Consider the following 16,693-nt stretch of genomic DNA (forward strand, 5'->3'; position numbering starts at 1 on the left):
ATTTTTTTTTGAAAGACAGAAATTGAAAATACCTCAACGTGTCTTGAGGCTCAACTCACCTCTCGCAATATGAGTTGATTTTTAAAAAAAAAATAGAAATTAAAATTACCTCAGCGTGTCCTGAGGCTCAACTCACCTCTCACAATGTGAGCAGAAATTGAAAATACCTCAACGTGTCTTGAGGCTCAACTCACCTCTCGCAATATGAGTTGATTTTTTTGATGATAAATTGAAAATACCTCAATATGACTTGAGGCTCAACTCACCTCTCGCAATATGAGTTGATTTTTGAAAAATAAATTAAAACACAAAAATTGACAATACCTCAGCGTGCCCCGAGGCTCAACTCACCTCTCGCAATATGAGTTAATTTTTGAAAAACAGAAATTGAAAATACCTCAGCGTGTCCTGAGGCTCAACTCACCTCTCGTAATATGAGTTGATTTTTGAAAAACATAAATTGAACAGAAATACCTCAACATGTCTTGAGGCTCAACTCACCTCTCGCAATATGAGTTGATTTTTTTATGCACAGAAATTGAAGAACAGAAATGGAAAACACCTCAGCGTCTTGAGGTTCAACTCACCTCTCGCAATATGAGTTAATTTTTTTTTGAAAGACAGAAATTGGAAATACCTCGACGTGTCTTGAGGCTCAACTCACCTCTCGCAATATGAGTTGATTTTTGACAAACAAACATTGAAATTACCTCAGCGTGTCCTGAGGCTCAACTGACCTCTCGCAATATGAGTTGATTTTTTTGAAAAACAGAAATTGAAAATACCTCAACATGTGAAACGAGGCTCAACTCACCTCTCGCAATATGAGTTGAGTTTTTTGATGATAAATTGAAAATACCTCAATGTGACTTGAGGCTCAACTCACCTTTCGCAATATGAGTTGATTTTTGAAAAATAAATTAAAACACAAAAATTGACAATACCTCAGCGTGCCCTGAGGCTCAACTCACCTCTCGCAATATGAGTTGATTTTTGAAAAACAGAAATTGAAAATACCTCTGCGTGTCCCGAGGCTCAACTCACCTCTCGCAATATGAGTTGATTTTGACGAACAGAAATTGAAAAACAGAAATTGAAAATACCTCAGCGTATCCTGAGGCTCAACTCACCTCTCGCAATATTAGTTGGTTTTTGAAAAATAATTTGAAAAACAGATTTTGAAAAAACCTCGACATGTGACCCGAGGCTCAACTCACCTCTCGCAATATGAGTTGATTTTTTTTAAACATAGATCGAAAATACCTCAGCATGACCTGATGCTCAACTCACCTCTCGCAATATGAGTTGATTTTTTGAAAACATGAATTGAGAAACAGAAATTTAAAATACCTCAGCACGTGAGCCGAGGCTCAACTCACCTCTCGCAATATGAGTTGATTTTTTTTGAAAGACAGAAATTGAAAATACCTCAACGTGTCTTGAGGCTCAAATCACCTCTCGCAATATGAGTTGATTTTTTTTTAAAAAACAGAAATTAAAATTATCTCAGCGTGTCCTGAGGCTCAACTTACCTCTCGCAATGTGAGCAGAAATTGAAAATACCTCAACGTGTCTTGAGGCTCAACTCACCTCTCGCAATATGAGTTGATTTTTTTTATGATAAATTGAAAATACCTCAATGTGACTTGAGGCTCAACTCACCTCTCGCAATATGAGTTGATTTTTGAAAAATAAATTAAAACACAAAAATTGACAATACTTCAGCATGCCTCGAGGCTCAACTTACCTCTCGCAATATGAGTTTATTTTTGAAAAACAAAAATAAAAACATCAAAATACCAAAACCTGTCATCTGAAGGAGCTCAGGTGTCTTTTCCTTTGATTCAGTACAACTATCATCACATCTTCTTACTCTACTGGAGTACCTGTATATGTCATGCATGATGTTATGTTTGTCTTAAATGCCTTTATGCCTACATGATTATGCTATGAGCTTTAGGCATGTTTGTCGTACGTCCTTCTTCGTCATGATTTTTGCGATGATCTGTATTCATTACTTCGGCTCTTGACTTTCTCTTTAGGTCCTGTACCCGTCCTCAGGCTTCATGAATAATCTGCGTTTCTCAGATATCGCTCTTTTGCCCCTGGTTGAACTTTGTCCTTGCTTTGAGGCTCTTGTACTTACCGAGTTCTTATCCAGGTAATGCTTAACATTTCTTTTGTTTAGAGTAGGGACAAAGGGATACCTCACATTTATTTATTTCAAACGTGGCAAACAAAGAAAAATTAACCAATGATAAGGAGAAAGTGTCATAAAGAGAAAAAGGATCGCATTCAACGGATACAAATGCTCTAGATATTCAACGCATGAACTCTTCCACGTTTCTAATCAAGCATCTTTTCGAGCATTGCTTCTTGTGTAGAAGACTTAGAGCTACTGAAAAATGCTTCAAATACTGCAGTCTCGTTATTTGACCCACCGTTCAAATGCCTTGCTCTTCAAGCCCGGGTTTGCTTCATTAGAATGCCCTTTCGGGTTTTCATCCTGATCTTTTGTGTTAATCAAGACGCTCTTTTCGGGTTTTCACCTTGATCTTTTTTTTTTAGGAATAATACTTCTTCACAGCATCTGAATTCACTGGATTAGGTAACTCATTCCCATCCATTTTAGTGAGAATCAAAGCTCTACCCGAGGATGCCTTCTTTACGACGCATGGACCTTCCCAATTTAGTGCCTATTTTCCTCGTAAGTCCTTCTGTATTAGGAGAATCTTTCTCAGCACGAGTTCTCCTTCGTGAAATTCTCTTGGCCGTACTTTCTTGTCATGGGCCGCGATTATTCTCTTCTGGTACATCTGTCCGTGACAAATTGCCTTTAGACGTTTTTCTTCGATGAGGTTTAACTGGTCATATCGAGCTCGAACCCATTCTGCTTCCTCTAATTTCGACTCCATTAAGACTCGTAGAGAAGGGGTCTCAACTTCGATAGGTAGCACAGCTTCCATTCCATAGACCAGAGAGAAAGGAATTGCCCCTGTAGACGTCTGTACAGATGTACGATATGCATACAAAGCAAATGGTATCTTCTCGTGCCAGTCTTTATATGTCTCGGTCATTTTCCCGATAATCTTCTTAATATTCTTGTTGGCTGCTTCAACAGCTCCGTTCATCTTTGGGCGATAGGGCGGGGAGTTATGATGCTTTATTTGGAATTGCTCACACACTTCTTTCATCATCTTGTTGTTCAGATTCAAGGCGTTATCCGAAATGATTCTTTCAGGCAAACCATATCGACAAATGATTTTCTTTTTCAAAAACCTGCAAACTGCAATTTTTGTCACATTGGCAAACGAAGCGACTTCTATCCATTTTGTGAAGTAATCTATAACCACAAAAATGAACCGGTGTCTATTAGAAGTTTTTGGGGAAATTGGCCCTATAACATCCATGCCCCATATAGAAAAAGGCCACGGAGAAGTCATGACGTGAAGGGGCGAAGGGGTTACATGAATTTTATCACCATAAATTTGACATTTGTGGCATTTTCGTGCAAAACTAATGCAGTCACTTTCCATCGTCAGCCAGTAATAACCAAGTCTCATAATCTTCCTGGCCATAGTGAAACCATTGGCATGTGTCCCACAAATCCCCTCATGGACATCTTCAAGTATTTTTCTGGCTTCAACAGTATCTACGCATCTCAATAGCACTTGATTTTTTCCTCTTTTGTACAAGATGTCCCCATCAAGAACGAATCCCGCTGCCATTCTTCTGAATGTTCTTTTGTCATTCTCATTTGCTTGTTTGGAATACTTTTGGTTCTTGACATATTCTAAGATATCATGGAACCATGGTCGTCCATCCGGCTCTCTTTCAATGCTGAAACAATATACAGGGACTTCATATATGCTCATTTGCAGAGGCATTATTTCTGTTTCTCTGTTTGCTTTGAACATTGCAGCCAAAGTGGCCAGGGCATTAGCCAATTGGTTTTCTTCTCGTGGGAAGTAATTAAAAGTTATTTCTTCGAATTCTTTAATCAACTCTGCCACTAGATCACTGTATTTAACCAATTTTGAATCTCTCACTTCTCAATCTCCACGGATTTAGTATATCACCAACGCTAAGTCTCCGTACACCTCTAAAGTTTTAACATTTCGTTCAATAGCTGCATGAAGTCCCATGATACAGGCCTCATATTCCGTTATGTTATTGGTACAGAAGAAGTTCAGCCTGGCAGTAAGTGGGTAATGGTTCCCTTCTGGCGATACTAAGACTGCTCCAATCCCATGCCCCAATGCGTTCGATGCACTATCAAAGCTCATCTTCCATGAATTCTCTTTTGATGACTCACCCTCTTTTTCTATAATGCACATCAAGTCTTCATCCGGAAAATCAAATCTCAACGACTCGTATTCATCCGATGTTCGAGTTGCTAAGAAGTCAGCTATTGCACTTCCTTTTATCGACTTTTGATTCACATAGACGATGTCGTACTCCGATAGTAAGATCTGCCATCGTGCCATTCTTCTTGAGAGTGTAGGTGATTCCATCATGTACTTTATTGGATCCAACTTTGAAATTAACCATGTCGTATGATACAACATGTATTGCCTGAGTCTCCGAGCTACCCAAACTAGAACGCAACAATATTTTTCAATGGATGGATACTTTGCCTCATATTCAGTGAACTTTTTGCTGAGGTTGTAGATCGCCTTTTCTTTCTTTTCTAACTCGTCGTGTTGCCCCAGTACGCAACCCATTAAATTTTCAAACACAATAAAATACAATATTAATGGCCTTCTCGGAGTTGGCGGTACTAGCACTGGAGGACTAGACAAGTATTGTTTTATCTTATCAAAGGCCATCTGACATTCCTCATTCCATTCTCCCGGGTTATGTTTTCGAAGAAGCCGAAAGGTTGGGTCACATTGGTTGGTAAGTTTAGTGATGAATCGGACGATGTAGTTTAACCTCCCTAAAAATCCTCTGACTTCCTTTTGCGTGCACGGAAGTGGTAACTCTTGAATGACTTTTATTTTATCTGGATCAACCTCGATACCTCTTTCACTGACAATGAAGCCCAGCAATTTTCTCGAGGTAGCCCCAAACGTACATTTGGCCGGATTGAGCTTTAGCTGGAACTTTCTCAGTCTGTCGAACAACTTCTTCAGGTTTAGTACATGCTCTTCTTCCCCTCGAGATTTAGCAATCATATCATTGACGTAAACCTCTATTTCTTTATGCATCATGTCATGGAATAACGTCACCATAGCCCTCTGATATGTTGCCCTAGCATTCTTTAACCCAAATGGCATCACCTTGTAGCAGAACGTTCCCCACATTGTTATAAAGGTAGTTTTCTCCATATCTTTCGGGGCCATTTTTATCTGATTGTACCCCGAGAATCCGTCCATGAAGGAAAATAACGAATGTTTTGCCGTGTTATCCACCAATGTATCAATGTGCGGTAAGGGGAAATTATCTATAGGACTTGCTCGATTCAGGTCACAATAATCCACACACATTCGTACTTTGCCGTCCTTTTTTGGTACTGAGACGATGTTAGCCACCCATTCAGGATATTTGGAAGCTTGTAAGAAACCCGCATCGAATTGTTTCTTAACCTCTTCTTTTATCTTCAACAGCATTTCAGGTCTCATCCGTCTTAGCTTTTGCTGAATAGGTTTGCATTCTGGCTTTAATGGGAGCTTATGAACCACTACATCTTCATCCAATCCTGGCATGTCTTGATATGACCATGCGAATACATCTCTGTACTCACGGAGCAAAGCAATCAAATTATGTCTGGTGCCCCCTGAAATAGAAGTCCCAATCTTCACTTCTTGCTTCCTTTCTTCAGTTCCCAGATTTATTGTTTCAATAGATTCTTGATGAGGCAAAATCTGTTTATCCTCTTGTTCCACCATTCTTAGTAAGTCATGAGACATAGTATTCAGCATTTTCCTCAGCTTTGAACTCTCCTAAACAAATAGCCTTCTCGAAATCAATTTCAAGATTTGTAACAGGTTTGTTCATATCGTTGATATTTGAGCACCTGAAAGTTGAATGAAAAAGGAAACTATAGAGGGGCATCCAAGTATTGGAACCAACAAACGAAATGTTATGGCATGACATGAGGCAAATGTAAGGATAGGCTATGAAATGAGAAAATGATTATGAAATTAGTGATAATGCGAAAGATCAAGACAAAATGCATCTTCATTGATATTCATTTGAATGATAAAGAGCGAATGCAGGCTCTTACAAAAGAATTCTATTATATCTAAGGACACAATAGAATGTTAACGTTTGAGCATTACTCTGAAGACTTATAAACTACAAGAAGGTCCTCGGCAGTCCAATTGTTCAACATAAAACCCGGGGAACAAGGGCGTATCCTTGAGACGTCTTTACTTGCGTCAGCTCCTTTGTCAATGACATTTATACTGATATTCTGAAAACCCTTCTCGATCAATACCAGCGTGCTTCGTAAATTATCCTGCCCCGGGTATATCACTCCTGCAGATGTAAACGTTCTTGACAAAGGAGGGTACTTTATGGGCTCCCATTCTAATTCTCGGCCTAAGGCTCTTGCAATCCTCTTTGGGTCATTTCCATCCTTTCAATTCTCTCATTGAACTTGGCTTCCATAATTCTAGCTTTTTGGTGCGTCCTACAAGAATGGCGTGATTCCAGACTTGGAGTGTCGCAACTCTTTTGCTTTGATATTTGATTAATTTCTTCAAAACTTAGCCTCTCCAAAAATTAGCCTTTACAATAACTCTTCTCCTTAATTACTCTCAAAAGAAACCTCTCCAAAAAATCCTTTACAATAACTTTCTCCCCCCAAAAAACTTCCCCCCTTTTCTCATTTGGTTTTATGATAGCTTTTATAGCCTTGTTACAATGTTTTTTTATTATTTGCTATCTTTTCTTTTTGCAAGATGGAGCAAGTGGAGGAGCAAGTGGCAGACAATGGACATCAAAAATGGGAGAAAATTGGGGCAAGTGGGAAAGTGGCTAGGTGGCTAGGGTTTCTTGATTTTTTTGGGGGGGTTAGGGCTAGGGTTAAATGTGGGCCTAAGTGTGGGTTAATTTAGATGAATTTTGGTTTTTTTTTTCTTGTTGTAAATGAGCTTAATTTGTGGTAGGCCAAAATTAGCCTGCAACACATTATATAAAAAAATATTAAAATCAAATTAAATTTTAATTAAAACGATTAAGTTGAAGCTTTAAAGATGATATGTATTAAATTTAAATTTTATTTTAGTAGTACTTTATAAAAGAATATAAAAATAAAAATTCATATTAATATTTATTATTTTATAAAATAAGAGATTTTAATTAAATTAGTGTTTAATTGATTCGTGATATCGATTCAGTCAACAACTTAAATAGAAATATAAACATCTGAATTAATTAACACACTTGCCTAGAAAACACTTGCTAAGATTATTTAATTATTATTTTAAATTTCTTTTATTTAATACAATAAATTTTTAATATTCTTCGTATCTATTTTATTATCTATATTTAAAATTAGAAGTTGCTTTTTCAAATAATATTGTCTCGAAAAATTAGACTTAATTATTAACGTTTATTAAATGCAAATGCATGAAAAATAACTATATATATATTATTCAAATTTCAAATTCTTAACAATTTCTCTTCTCCAGTAGATCATACAACTTCCTCACATCATGATTACAAGAAATCTTTATAGAGAAGAGAAGAACAAGAGACTAAAATTTTAAAAAAATTTAATATATCTTTCTATATAAATAAATTATTTAAACATTATTTTAAAATAATTTTAAATCATATGAAAACCATACAAATTAATCAATTTGTTATTAAAATAATTATTTAATAGGTAGAAGGTGAAAATTTTTATTTCACAAATAAAATGAGAATTTCTTGTTTATTTAAAAGGTGAAAATGTGAACCCTATTCTACTTTTAATGTATCAAACAATTATCATTATTATTAGTTGCCTATTTGATTGTTTCCATAGTCCGTAAGAGGAAAAGGATATCTGCAAATCTTTGCAATGATAAATAAATATCAAAGGGTCAGAAATAGCTGGCTTCCTTTGAAGGCAAAAGTTAAGCTCTCATTTTCAATCATTTTCCATATATTCAATGAAGGGCCAAAACCCAAAATATTTTCTTTTCCATCATTGTTAACCTTACCGTTCTTTCTCCTTTTATCTGAATCAACACTAAATAAAATAATACAAATATTTTTGTTTCAATTTGGTTTATTTCAATCCAAAAATCATTTATTGCTTAACATATTAAAATATTATTTTATATTAATACTTATATATTTTGATAATTAAATTAAAATGTTTGAACAAGTATTAAAATTTCTATCAATATACGTTATTCTAGTTGATACAACAATAACAATGCAAAATTAACTAAGATTTAATCAGAATTTATTCAAGTTATTAACAAAACCATGTAAAATTTGAAACTTATTGAACCGAACAGGTACTAGATGTACTCACAATCACAATATTGTATCATGTGAGCATAATCCAAACCTGAAATAGTCCCATTGTAGGTTTGTTGTTTACTAAATTTTAAGTATGGTAAGTTTCTAATTTATATCTAACTTCTCTATGAAACATATATTATACATATTTATACGTGTTTTATAGGAAATAATTCATAGGTCATTTTCAAGTCGTAAATTATTTGGAATTCTAATACTCATTTTGGTTAGACAAAAGAAGAAGAAGAAGATATTATTGCAAAGATTTTCAATTGACACCCAAAAAAAAAAAAATTTTTTTTTTTATGAAAACTATGTGAAAGGTCCTAAGTTAACAAGATTTCGATGAAGCCAAGGTGTTTTGTCAAATAAAAACGGCATTAATGTGAAAGAAAACTAAATAAAATGACCTGTAATGCTACTCACTGGTTGCTACTTGTCTACACATTTAATTAGGGTTTAGTCTATCAATTCCGCAAATTGCTTTATCTTAGCCAATTAGCTTCCAAGAGTATTTATAAGCCATTACGATATGTCTATATGTATACATACCAATACTATAAGTTTGAGGTATATTTTAAGTATATTCAATTTCACTACTTTTTTAACTTTAGCAATTTAGTTATTTTACTTTTTAGATTTCTAAATTCAAGTTCAATTACTAACACTGTTAAAATTTTTTTGTTAAATTTATTGGTGAGACATTTTGAAGTTTAAAAAAAAAAAAACCGCACTTAGCAGCTATGTAACAAAAAATGATGTTGTAATAAACTTGATTTTAATAGAATAATTTTAACAATGTTAACAATCAGATTGCATTTTTAAAATTAAAAAGTAAAGGGTCTAAATTCCTTTAAATAAAGGTCAATGGACTAAATTTCAAATATATGAAGAGTATAGGGACTTGAAGCATATTTTAACCTTATTTTTAATAGCGAAGGTTATTGGTTAGAAAGATAAATTGTTGCAAACAAGTGAACAAGATTTACTGAGAAAAGGCATAGAGAAAGATTGGAGCATATCTAATAACACCAATCACAATGACAATCGATGATTTGTAAGGTGGAGATAGGCTATGTATGGCTAAGAACAAGGATGAGAAAATGAATAGGCTAAGAGAGCTTTAGAAATAGCTTTTGAGAGTTAGAATGTCAAAGTGTCAAAAGTCCACTCACAATTTATGGAGGGCTCCTATTTATAGTGTCCAAGAATGGGAGTTGCAAATTTAAGCATTAAATATGAGTAATGAATGATATTGTATGTTAAAAAGGAATTCATGTTCATTTTATAAGTGAAGAGTTTTGTTAGTGAAGGTACCAATGAATAGTAAACAAGAGTTCACTATATTTCTGAAAGAATAAGGGAGAAGTACTCGATGTGACAAGAAAAGGTTAAGAAGACACCTCTTAACTATCTTCATATCTAATCCACGAAGCCAAGCTTTTTGGAACATCCTAAGAGTGAAGACAATCTAAGGACCCTGTCATATTTTAGGGCTACTCCCACTTCTTTTATTTTAATGAAGTAGTACCATATAAAATATCTTTTGTGAAACATCTCTTGAATGCAAGACAAGAGTTGTTCTTGAATAAGGGTTATTTTGACTTGTTTCGAATGCGAGTTGTTCTCAACATAATTGTTCTCAATGTAGAGGTGGTTCCACACTAGAGTTATTTTGTGGTGATGTTTTTTTTCAAAAGAGTTTGTTCTAAATAATGGTTCTTCTTAAAAACATTGTTCTAAATAGAAGTTGTACCAAACTATAGTTGTTTTGAACATAGTTATTTTTGAAATGCAATTGTTGTAAATAGGAGATATTAAGAATCTATGTTGTTCTCAACATGAGCTATTTTCAAAAGATAGCTACACTATATCACATTTATTCTAAATTGAAGCCTGAAGCCCTATTTTGGACATAGTTGTTCCGAACATAGCTATTCGCATACAATGGTTGCTTTGAACAACAACTATTATAAACAAGAGACTATTTGTTTCGAGTTAATTTTGTTATTAATCTTGGAAGTGTAATTTCCAGAAATATAATAATATTTACGTCTAAGAAGAGATAAAATGTTAGTAGCCAAAATGGAGTATCTATAGTCTCCAAGTTGAAACATATTAAAAATTAGGGCAAAACACACTTAACCCCCTTAAGTTTAGGGTAAAATATACTTATCTCTAGGGTTGTTCAAACGATTAACCGATTTAAACACACAACCTATGAATACCTCTTATTACAATTCAAAGAGTATATAACATATTTTTGAATTTTTTCTATTTTAATAATTTTAATATGTTTTTTCTAAATATTTTTTAATTTTTAATTTTATAGTATATTTTATAAATTTTATGTTTTTTATTTAAAATATGAAAAAAGAAGTTAATTTTAAATTTTTATGTAGCTTTAAAGAATAATGACCAAATTAACAAAAACTGTAAATGTTAAGGGGTAAAAAATTATTTTACCATTTTAACAATTACATCAATATCTTTTAACGACAAAATTAGATAGACAAACCAAGATTTTAAATATCAAAGTACGATGACTCAATTTTTCTAAATTTTAAATTTAAAAAAGTATAGGAATCTCTAGAAATTTAAACCTTAATAATTAATATTTCCTAAAAATTCTTAATTTTATTTTTAACTTAATTGTTGTTTGATAAAATGAAAATTAACTGTTGAAAAATTAAGTATTAAAAGTTAAGTGGTTTTAAGTTATGAAATCTATTTGATATATTACTTAAAATTAAGTAGAGAGTATAACTAGAAATTATTTGATAAATATAAATATAATTATAAATTATGAAAAAATCATTTTATATTTTATCCTTAATTTTAAATATTCATCCTTATTCTAAGTAAAATCAAATTTTAAATGTAAAATTTTTAAGATAATATAATGTTAAAATAAATAAAATTGAATTGAATTAATTGAAAGAAGGTGATAAATAACTTTTATTTACTTATTATTTTCCACATTTTTATAGATAAAAATTTATCAGATTATTTTAAATTTTAGATTATTAAAGGTATGAAAAAGAATAAATTAATAAAAATATTAATTACTCTTAATCATATCTCTTGTATATTAAAGAAAACAAGTTATTGAAAGTTAGCAATGAGTGTAGTGTAGATTGAAAGTTGAACCATTTTTCCCCAAAGAGTATATCTATGGTTTATAATTGGCTGCTAACAACATTTTTTGGCCATTACTTACTTAGACCTAATAATATAGGTTTTCATAATCAGGATGTTGATTGCTTGAGAAGGACTCCAAACATTATTTTTATCTAATAAAAATATTTGACATTTGCCAAATATTTATTGTCAATGATAATTATTTCATGTAAATATGAAAATAAACCCTTTTTAGTGGATGATGGGTAAATTCAATAAAAACTTGGCTAACCACTACTACCTTCCAAATTAAGTAATTATTGCCTTAACAAAACACTCTTTTTCATAAAAATTATTTCATCTATTTTTCTTTCAAATTTAAAATGAATTTTCTACTTCTATTTGGAGGAGAGTTTCTTTGACGAATAATTAAGCAAGTAAACCCATCCTTTTTTAAATTTATTTTGATAATGTATAATTAGTGAATAATACATCTCAGTTTTAGAAAAATAAAAATAAAAATAGTAGATTTATCATTTTATTTAACCTGAATCAAATATTAATTATCATTATTATCTTTTGCTTTATTTTTTGGTTTAGAGTTTATATTTAAATAAAATTATTAATATTTTTATAATTTATTTTTATTTTTATTTCACTCATGATGATATTGTTGTATTGATATTCGTTGATAATATATAAAACTTATGCAATACCATATATCAAATATTTATCTTATCATTATTCTTTAACAAGTTACTAAAAAGAAGCAATCGGGTCATGTTTGCTTATTAAATTTTAGGAAACTTATATACTTTTCTTTAGCATAACCATAAATTTAATTATTAATGTTTATGTCTTTTTCAATTTAATTCTTATTTATTTTTAATTAAATTTAATCTTCTACCTTTTAAAATAGTCTTATTTGACCATAAGCCCTTAAAAATAAGTTGATTTGTTTTTTTTTTTTACGAAAATACTAACTAAAATGTTAAAATTTTTAAACATGATAACATGAGAATCTATATGTACTTTATGCTCTCTTTTCTTTTTTTTAATTTTCATCAGCTTTTATAATTTTTGAAATTTGAAATCTTTTTTAAATATATTTTATAATTTTATGAAAATAAGACAAATAATATCATGTTAGTGTGACACACATGTATGCTATCATGCGGGTTGTGATGCAAATATTATTAAGAAAACAATGTTTTAGTTAGCATTAAGCAGCTAAACTTACCATTATGTATTTTGATTTTCTTATAGATGTTTTAACACTTTAAAATAATAAAACCTAGGCTATATCAATATCTATATGCGAACGTGTCACTAAAAAATAATGGGTAACATGCAAAGTATAATTTCACCATAGCTATTGAATTTTGATGCATATGCAAATTATGAATGTTGCTTAAACATAATAGTAGACTTGAAATTGTGTACATTTATATATTTAGACATTTTTGTTTTTTCAAATTATATTTTTGTTTTTTTCTTTTTTTTTAGTATATCCATTTCGCATAGCACTGACACAAGTTTAATAGAAGTTTTTGGGGTGAAATCTATTCCATCGTCCCGCTCTATCATAAATGTACAATTTTAAAATTATTGTCACCTTTATAAATGTGGGATTCATTCATCCCATTTTGATTTAATTTTGTTAAATATTTTAATATTTTAATTTTTAAAGGAAAATAAATATTTTAACACAGTTTTTAAGAAAAATATTTAATTTCAATAACAGCATAAAACATATGAGTTTTTTATAATATATTTGCACGTTTTTATCTTTTTAGTAGTTATAAATATATAAAGGTAAAATAATAATTTCATATAGTGAACCAAGGTAGTACGGGACAAACAATTACCATAACAGTTCTATATCATTGTCCAAAAAAAAAATTCACCTTACTCCTATCTCATTCACTTTCTTTATAAAAAAATGGCTCCATTCAAAATTAACCAATTTAAAATTTATCAGATGGTTCAAATTTGCCAACTTAGTGAAAAGTTAATAACTTTTTTTTTAATTTTTTTGTGTCTGTTTTATAATTTATGTTTAAAACTTATGATTACTCCTCTTAATAATATCATTTCTAAAATTCATATATGTACTTTTCTATTAAAAGTACAATATACTTTATGGGAAAGGATTGTATGAAACAATGACGCCACGTCATCTATATCCCTTTCCAATAATTTTATGCCACATCAGTACTCTTATCCTGAATTTTAGGATTTTATCCGGAAAAAAATTAAATCTAAATTAAAATACTAAAATTCAGGATAAAATCCTGAAATTCAGAATAAGAATACTGATGTGGCATAAAACTATTAGAAAGGGATACAGATGACATGGCGTCACTGTTTCATACAATCCTTTTTCTATGCTTTATTATTACACGTAAGTATTTATTTACATGTGAATGAGAAAATTAAAGTTATCGTAAAAATAAATAACTTAATCATGATTAGCAAATTTAAGTATCTGCACAAATTTTCCCTTGACAAGATAAAGTCTCATTGCTAAAAGGAAAAAAAAAAAAAAGAGTGAAAAGAGAGTGTTAATCGGTGGCACCTCCAAGTCTAAGCATAGCATACCCGACAATGAATGCCACACGGTTTTTGAGAGGCAAAGCTGCTAAGAGGCAAAGCAAGAGTCTAAACCATAGGCTGACTTTTGGCAAGCAATGAGTAAATGCTGCGTGATGTCCGTTTTGACTCTCTTTTTTTATTTTTTAATTTGCAAAAACCCCTTTTACCCCATCAATCAGGTCAGCCTCTATTCTCTCTCTTCTTCTCTCTTCTTTTCTTTATATATAACCAAACCAAACCAAACCAAACCAAACCCTTGCCTTTCAGCCTTGTCTGTCTCCACCATTTCTCTTAGGGTATTTACATAGTAGACACAAAAAAAAAAACAGATTTCAACATCTACCTAGCTATATCTCAAACCCTCTTCCTTCACATACCAATTACATCAACATTTAAATCCTTCATAACCCTTTTTTGCTTCTCAAACATTGAATCAAATCTTCTTCTTCAAGTTGGTCTTAAGCTTTGTGCTAAAGAGAGAAGAAATTTAAGTGGAAAGATGGGTAGGCCTCCTTGCTGTGACAAAATCGGTGTGAAGAAGGGACCATGGACTCCTGAAGAAGATATCATATTGGTCTCTTATATTCAAGAACACGGTCCAGGAAATTGGAGATCTGTTCCTACTAATACTGGTATGTAATCAGTTTCACTCTTTTTCAGCTTCCAAGTTTTAACTTCAATCCCCTTTTCTTGGTCTTTTTTCCATATTTTTCGTTTGGGGTGTTAGTTGGGATCATTAAAGAGGTGCAATAAATATACAGGCCTCTTCCTTTTTAACATTAAATTCATCTTGTTTCTTTCCATTACTCTCCTTTCAGATGTGTGTGGGGGGTTTTAACTTTTGGTCTTTTCATTAGGGATTTGGTTTCCTTCAATGATTTTTTTTAATGTTGATGTTTCAGGTTTGCTGAGATGCAGCAAGAGTTGCAGGCTCCGATGGACCAACTATCTCCGGCCAGGTATCAAACGTGGTAACTTCACTGAACAAGAAGAGAACATGATCATCCATCTCCAAGCTCTTTTAGGCAATAGGTAAGATTACGATCATAAAATATTTGTTTCTTTCTCTCTCGAGAGAGAGTCTCTTACTTGAAGTGTTTGTTTTTTTTTTGGGGGGGTGCAGATGGGCTGCCATAGCTTCCTATCTTCCTCAGAGAACAGATAATGACATAAAGAATTACTGGAACACCCATTTGAAAAAGAAGCTGAAAAAGGTTGAAACAGGCGTTGATGGCCAAAATCAAGAGGGGTTTTCTTCTGCACAATCAGTGTCCAAAGGGCAGTGGGAGAGGAGGCTTCAAACGGATATCAGGATGGCTAAACAGGCCCTTTCTGATGCTTTATCCCTTGATAAACCAAACTCTTTGACAAATTCCATTGAGTTCAAGCTCTCTCACCCTTACTTAAGACTAGCTCAATCTCAATCATCTACTACTTATGCATCAAGTGCTGAGAACATATCACGGTTGCTCCAGAACTGGATGAAGAATCCACCCAAACCCGCACCTGCGCCTCGTCAAACAAAATCGGCCGAAACAATGACTCAGAACTCCAGTTCTAGTGATGAAGGAGCGTTGAGTGAAGCCACACCCGAGGGTTTTGATTCCTTTTTAACCTTCAACTCCTCTAATTCAGACAATATTTCTCATGAATCTGTGTCGGTGGCCGAGAACAGTGTGTTCCAAGATGAAAGCAAGCCCAATCTCAGATTGATAGAGAAATGGCTCTTGGATGATGCTTCAGGTCAGGCTCATGATGATGACCTAATTAACATGTCTTTACAAGATAGTGCTGCTTTGTTTTGAAAAACTAAATTAATATAACGCATCAAAGTTTTAATTAGGGTTTCTTTTTGGTGTGTCTGTAGGTTTTTTTAGGCCTTTCTTTCTATAGTTTATAAGCAGGAAGATAACAGCCCTATCTGGGAAGAAGCAAGAAACAAGAAGTGTAAATTACAGCTATATTATTATTATGCTATATATATGTACTGGATCATAATAAACTAGAAATCCCTATATACTAATTAACTTGGAGTTTCATTTTGTAGTTCTTCTTGCAATTCAAAATTAGACTTAGGGTTTAATTTCGATTCTCCTTCTTAAACCACCTTTGTAAACTTAAACCTATTTTAAAAACACCTACAACAATAACATGGTTTTGTTCAAGTTTACAAAGTTCCTGTAAGAACTAGGACCGAAATAATTTTCAAATAAAAACCAGCTTTCTTTACCAAAAACAAATCAATCAATAACCATCTTTAGAAAAAAAAAATTTGGTGTTCTAGCTATTTGTTCAATTTAGGACTAGTTTTTTAATATTTTAATTAAGGCTTTTGCAAACAACTGACTTTAGGGCATCTTCAACTTTATCGTATTAGGTTGAAAGTTACTGTGTTAGTAGGTTACAATTTTGGTTTAATATAATATTTGGTGTTTGTTTATCAGTTTTTCAAGATTCATTTGGATGATCAATACTATTAATTTCGATGAAGTTAAAAATAGTGGTGATAATGTAA

General features: G+C 32.2%; 1 protein-coding gene across 2 annotated transcripts; it reads left to right on the plus strand.

Moving 5' to 3' along the window:
• The first annotated feature begins 14,166 nt into the window (after positions 1-14,166).
• LOC108465934 (myb-related protein 306-like) lies at positions 14,167-16,205 on the plus strand. 2 transcript variants are annotated; one of them, XM_017766314.2, is made up of 4 exons: positions 14,167-14,810; positions 15,081-15,210; positions 15,302-15,921; positions 16,046-16,205. In XM_017766314.2, exons 1-4 carry the CDS (start codon positions 14,678-14,680, stop codon positions 16,069-16,071), a joined length of 909 nt encoding a protein of 302 aa, XP_017621803.1. In that variant the 5' UTR covers positions 14,167-14,677; the 3' UTR covers positions 16,072-16,205. The 2 variants fall into 2 exon arrangements, with proteins under 2 accessions (XP_017621803.1, XP_017621802.1); XM_017766313.2 differs by having other exon boundaries at positions 14,207-14,810; positions 15,302-16,205.
• Positions 16,206-16,693: the final 488 nt, after the last annotated feature.

The sequence above is a fragment of the Gossypium arboreum genome, chromosome 12 (assembly GCF_025698485.1).
Source record: "Gossypium arboreum isolate Shixiya-1 chromosome 12, ASM2569848v2, whole genome shotgun sequence".
Lineage (NCBI taxonomy): Eukaryota > Viridiplantae > Streptophyta > Magnoliopsida > Malvales > Malvaceae > Gossypium > Gossypium arboreum.

Bases quoted from the DNA above. Each gene is read 5' to 3' on its own strand.
- LOC108465934 (XM_017766313.2), top strand. From the start codon at position 14,678: ATGGGTAGGCCTCCTTGCTGTGACAAAATCGGTGTGAAGAAGGGACCA. The intron at 14,811-15,080 runs GTATGTAATCAG...TTGATGTTTCAG, and splicing joins ATCTGTTCCTACTAATACTG to GTTTGCTGAGATGCAGCAAG. The intron at 15,211-15,301 runs GTAAGATTACGA...GGGGGGGTGCAG, and splicing joins CAAGCTCTTTTAGGCAATAG to ATGGGCTGCCATAGCTTCCT.